This window comes from Vombatus ursinus, unplaced genomic scaffold, assembly GCF_900497805.2.
Source record: "Vombatus ursinus unplaced genomic scaffold, bare-nosed wombat genome assembly UNPS02014802.1, whole genome shotgun sequence".
NCBI classification, from domain to species: Eukaryota; Metazoa; Chordata; class Mammalia; order Diprotodontia; family Vombatidae; genus Vombatus; species Vombatus ursinus.
The window spans coordinates 25550478-25556477 of NW_020954580.1; the positions used below are offsets into that span (position 1 = coordinate 25550478).

The following is a 6000-nucleotide window of genomic DNA, read 5'->3' on the forward strand; positions in this document are numbered from 1 at the left end:
CTCTGAAATGTGATGACATGCTGCTCCTGCCAGACAATAGCTAAAAGGAATCCCAGGATACAAAGCTTCATCTCAGCATAATTTTGAACTAAATCAAAATAACTCGAGCAAAGTTGAGGGTCCAGTGCCCTGATCATTAATTATTAAAGAGCCTTCTTAAACCAATTGCGGGCAAGACCATTTGCAGCCTTCACTGGACTCTCAGCTCCCTTTTAGCTCTAAATCTATGATTCTATGAATGAAGAACAGCTATAGATGACCAGGGAGATGGTTTCTCTCACCCTTTTGGAGCTGGTGGGCCTTAATGAGTCACAAAGCTATTCTTTTCCATCCCGTTAGATTCACATTTATTAAGCACCTACTTTGTTCTAAGCCAGGGCTTCTTAGCCTTTGTGTCACCTATCCTTTTGGCAGTCTGGCAAAGCCTTTGGACACCTTCTGAGGAAAAAAAAGTTTTTTAAAAAATTGAAGGAAATGCTGAATTTCAGTTAGAGGTTGGTAAAAATAAAGATATATTTTTTCCCCATCCAACTTCATAGATCACTTACAATCTATCCTTAGATCCTTGGTGGGGAGTGCAGGGGCTCCAAGTTAAGTTCTAGTCAATAGAGGTCTAAAGATAGACAGGACTCTGGCTCTGCTCTCAAGGAGCTAGCAATTTAATGGAGGGAAGAACAAACACATAAATAATTATGATTCAAGGGAGAGTGTGATAAGTGCAAAAGTCCAGGAAATGTAATATGAGGCATTTTAATAGGGAGAGATCATTTTTGCCTTGGGGAAGGTGTAGAGGTGGTCAGTGAAAACTTCATGGAGATGTGGCTTCTGAGCTGGGCCTAGAAGGAAGGAGGGAGGGAGGGAGGGACCTTAACAGGCTGCAGAGTTGTTGCTACTGTTTTTTGTTCTTTGTTTTCAAAGAGGACCAATGACATCTGGGATGGTGTCTTGAGTCGTGCATGAATTGGATTTAAGTGAGGCAGAATTGCACAAAGTTGTCAGTCTCACTCACTCTTCCAGAGTTATCAAAGTCCAGAGGCAGGACACAAGTCAAGATAACTGGTGATGGCCTGGGATGCAGTGGACGACCTTGGTGTCTTTGATGTCTGACTGAGCTCTAAGTTCTCCATAGTGCCTGCTTCAGCCCTTTGTTGCCAATGGAACAAATTGTTCTTATCTGTCTTTTAGTCTTCACGTGCATGGGGTAGATACCCCACTGACTCACTAGTGGGTTTGAGGCCTGTTGGTTACCCTTAAGCAAAGATAGCCCATCTGCCAAGACAGTTTTAGTGGGATGTGGCATGCGATAGCTTCTTGGAGCCACAGGTGAGAGTAGAGTGCCAAGAAGACACAAAAGGTGGATGAGCAGCCCTCACGCCGGAGATGCTAGTCCTCCTTGAACACCCTATTCACCTTCAATTGAGCTGGTACTTAAATGAAGACTTGATTCCTTCTCCTTCACCAGATTGTCACTCTTGATTTCAATCATTCCCTGCGCCATGTCAACAGCTTTTTGAATCTAAGTTCTGTGACTCAACATATTAGCTCTCTGTGTTAACCTCTCATTATTTGTGGAATCGATAAGGATGCCCACCATTTGTCTTTATCTAAGTCATCAATAAATGCAACTTAGTGTAGAGATACTACTAACCTAGTGTAGGTATACCACTAGGGAGATCTCTTTGGGTTGATAAAAATTTATTGGTCAACATTATTTGGGTACAATCGTTCAACCAGTATCTTACCTTCTTTCTCCTCTGGGATCCAAAGAGAGAGCAGTGGACTCAGAGCTGAATGACTGAGTTTAAAATCTGTCAGGTGAGTTGGACAAGTCACCTTATGTCTCTGGACCTCAGTTTCCTCATCTGCAAAGAGGGAAGTTTGGAACAGACATTCACTAAGGTTCTTTCTAGCTCTAAATTCTATGGCTAAGGAAGAGAATTGTCATTCAGTTGCAACTTTGAGTTTCACAACCAGAATATTGACTTAACTATGAGAAAATGGAATTGTTGAGATGATACCAACAGTGACATGCTGTCCTTGTCTTCTCTTTAAAGAAGCTTGTGTTGATCGACTGAGTCACTACCGTGAAATCACAAGTGGCATTACATTTTAACCACTGTGTAAAGAAGGCTCTTTCATAATCAACGATCAGGGCACTGGACCCTCAGCTTTGCTCAGCTTATTTTGATTTAGTTCAAAATCCTGTTGAGATGAAGCTTTATATCCTGGGATTCCTTTTAGCTATTGTCTGGCAGGAGCAGCATGTCATCGCAATTCAGAGGTAACTGAGTAGGACCTGGACTGTGGTGAGAAGCTTTTCCCCTCTCCCTTCCAGTTGAACCAACATACGGAATCAAACTAGGGCATAAGACTAAGGAATCTGATACTAAAAGCCCAGCCAGGTTCCTAACTACGCATATTCATTGCCCCCAGAGCTGTAACAAGGAATTTTTAAGCCTAGGACAAGTACCACAAACCATCTCCTAGGGCAAACTGACCTAGGGCAAACAAAGTTGAGGTGGGGACCAAGACTTGGGATGAAATAAAAGGCTACAGTACTATTCAGGAGGCCGCTGGGAGGGTGGGACAACAGGCCAAGAACTACTGTTTAGTAGCTTCATATTTTATTATTCTTGCTAATTAGGTGCTAAGTTTTACTGTTTCCATGATGCACGAAGACTACAGATTCTGTCAGCACTCTCTAAATTTATGTCCCTGGACCAAAACCCCACTCATCTGCCTTAGTTACGGCTCTGGTTACCATAAGTGAAGTAGTAGGTTTTAATCTAATCTGGTGCCCTTAGATTCAGTGTCCTCATCGTGGTTTTAGTTCCAGTTTAGAAGAGAAGAAAGAAAGACCTTGAGAAAATATGGAGATTAAAGAGATATAGTATTTAAAGGAAAAAAGAAAATATTTGAAGCCCCCAAACATCTAATGCTGATGTGAATGTTTCCTAGTATCATATGTAAATGGAGATAGTTTGAAAATGGGATGCTGAAGTGGGGGAGAAGGGAATACTGGAGAAGGTAGGTAATTATAATAATAGCTCGCATTTGCATAATCCTTTAAGTTTTCTAAAGCACTTTTTTTACAACAGCATTGTGAATTGTAGACATTTTATTGACCCCCTTTGTCTAAAGAAATAGCCTCCAAGAGTTGGTGATTTTCCCAGAGTCACATGGAAAGAAATATCAGAATCCCGACTTGAACCTTGGTCTTTTTATCAGAAGCCCTGTGCTTTTCCCTCTGTGTAATATAGATTTGGATTGGAACTCAGGAGACCAAAGTTCCATTCTTGGCTCTGCTACTAACTAGTTAGCTGTATGATCCCAGGTAAATCATTTAACCTATTTGAGGCACTGTAAAGTGTAAATGAGGGAGTTTATTTATGAAATGAGATTTCTATTGAATACTCTCCAATGTACTTTCCTAGTGCTAAAAGTCTATGATTTGTAACATATGAAAGCAGGTATTTACATACATCTAATTCACCGCTGCCTTAAGAGCTGGAGAGCCATTAGGGTTTTCGAAAGTGCCATGATGAGATGTATAGACAATTCTGAGATCCATGTTTTTGCCTCTTCTAATTATTTGTGGCATTGGTATGTTTATGGTAATATTCATTTTTGTGTATAAGAATATAACACATTTAAAAAAAATTAATCTGAAATTTCATTACTAGCATTAGTAGCACAAGTAATAGTAAGTTCTTGTCCCAATTTGTTGGGTCTTGGGTTTATTGGACACTACACCAATGTGTTGGGTTTATTGGACACTATACCAATGTATACCAACTTTATGTTGTACAACTGATCTGTTCCATTGATCAGCCTGGCTATTTCTTAATCAGTACAAAATCATTTTGATGATTACTGTTTTTTATTATATTTTCATGTCTGGTACTGCTAGGCTTCCTTCCTTCCTGTTTTCCCCCCATTATTTCCCTTGAGATTCTTGACCTTTGTTCCTCCAAATGAATTTTATTATTATTTTTCTAGGTCTATAAAGTAATTCTATGATAGGTTAATTGGTAAGGCACTAAATAAATTGTAGTATTGTCAATTTTATTATATTCACTCAATCTACCCATTAACAATTGATATTTCTCCAATTTCTTTTTAGTTTATTTTTGTTTTCATAAGGAATGTTTGTTATTTGTATTCATATAGATCCTGAGTATGTCTTCACAATAGTTCACTATCTGTAGCATTTTTTTCTCATTCTCCATCTTAATTCCTAAATTGGGACTTTGTATTAAATTAGGCTCTGCACACTTCTAGAGGGAATGTTTGAGCCTTGTATAGTCCTGGTCTGCATTATTTAGGTGTGTATTTTCTGGGTTTTGAGTACTGTGTTCTGTGATGGGTGAAATCTGATTGAAATAACTGAGGAAACAAAGGTTTGAACTTCTGAGCATATCTATTTATTAAGCAATACATGCCAATTGCATGAGAAATAGGGATCAGGCCTTTTCAACTTGGCACTGGACCCTAAATACAGGGGGAGATAGATTTTTTTATGCATTAAAAGAAAACAATTAACTAACATACAAGATTAGGTAATCTGATTTCTAATTGGAGAAAAGATTAGGGGCTTTCCAAGTTGGGAGAGGGAGAGCAAATAGGTGCAACTCACAGATTTCAGAAAAAAGGTGCTCCACTCCCCTCTGCCCTGTGTCTGTATTCAGTTAAAGGAACATGGAAACAATAACTGATTGAGCAGTATGGGGCCTGTTTTCAGATAAGACATATTGGTTGCTTGAGGTGTATAATTGTGAGGAAACTCCTTATATCAATCTTCAGGCTTGACTGGGTTTCTGGTCAGCACAACCTAGGTCCCTATTTAAGGGTCTCTAAGCAACAGGTGAAGGTAATCCAATTTCCCAGCCAATCAGGGATGGGTTCAGACAATGCAATAAACTTTTCTCACAATTCCCATAATTGAATAAAAATTTCTCACAAGACATATATTGGACTAGACACATAATAGAAAGGGAACCGAGATAGATCCAGAATTGAGTCACAAGATGGCATCAGTGGGGTTCACTCAATTCCCACAATTTCTACGGTTCTTCAGGGAACTCAGGGTTGGCTTATATTAGCGAGCTGCACATTTTTGGTTGACCCTAAACCAGGGATGGGAAACCTGCAGCCTTAAAGGGTTTGTTCTGTAAAATTTGGATTCAGTTGAAAGGCCACACTTAAGGACTTAGAAGGCCACATGTGGATTTAAGGCTGCAAGTTCCCCACCTCTGCCCTAAACAGTCTGATTTAGGGCATGATCTGAGTGCTGCCCACCTGGTCTGAGCCTTGATCTGGTTTTGATTCTGTTTTGGGTCTGTGCAACCCAACTACAGGTTTGTACCTAGGTGGAGATCCAGTAGACAGATGATGGCCACAATTAGCCGTTGGCTCAGTAAAAGGCTCTCTGCCAGCTCAAAGTAACAGAGTTGTAACCCCCACATTCCTTTCTGCAGCCTTTGCCTTGGTCACTCACCTTTCTCTTGAATTTTTGATCTCTCTCTGGGGTCTCAGAGCTCCTTTTCTCAGTGTTGTACTGGATGAAGCAGCTTCTCTAATATGCTTAGACCACCAAAGCAGGGTTAGTTCTTTCAGTTAACAGTAGCCCTAAGCCTGGGGTTTACACAGTCTCCCAGGTCTACTGCCTAGGAGCTGAGGCAGCGTAATACCTTCAGTGAAAAGTAGTCTCTTTTAATCCTGATATCTTCAAAGCTAATCAAGTCTTTTTCTGTATAAACATTGAGACATTCCCCCCTTCTCTATTCATAAAAAGTGACAAAGGACAATGTAAGGAAGACTTTAAGGAGCTTCTCCTATCTCAAGTTATAGTGTCAAATTCAAATAGAAATGGATTAGGCTACATATTCACTTAGAAAAAAACCACAAATTAACCTGATCTGTGCTGTATTATATTTTTATCTATCTATCTATCTATCTATCTATCTATCTATCTATCTATCTATCTATCTATCTATCTAT

At 39.7% G+C, this 6000-nt stretch overlaps 1 protein-coding gene across 1 annotated transcript in view; it reads left to right on the plus strand.

Moving 5' to 3' along the window:
* The first annotated feature begins 2141 nt into the window (after window positions 1-2141).
* CPB2 (carboxypeptidase B2) overlaps window positions 2142-6000 on the plus strand; it is a 58901-nt gene continuing 55042 nt past the window's right edge. The window contains exon 1 of the mRNA XM_027873774.1: window positions 2142-2281. Coding sequence (XP_027729575.1) covers window positions 2211-2281 — 71 coding nt within the window. The 5' untranslated portion in view covers window positions 2142-2210. The remainder of the gene's footprint in view (window positions 2282-6000) is intronic.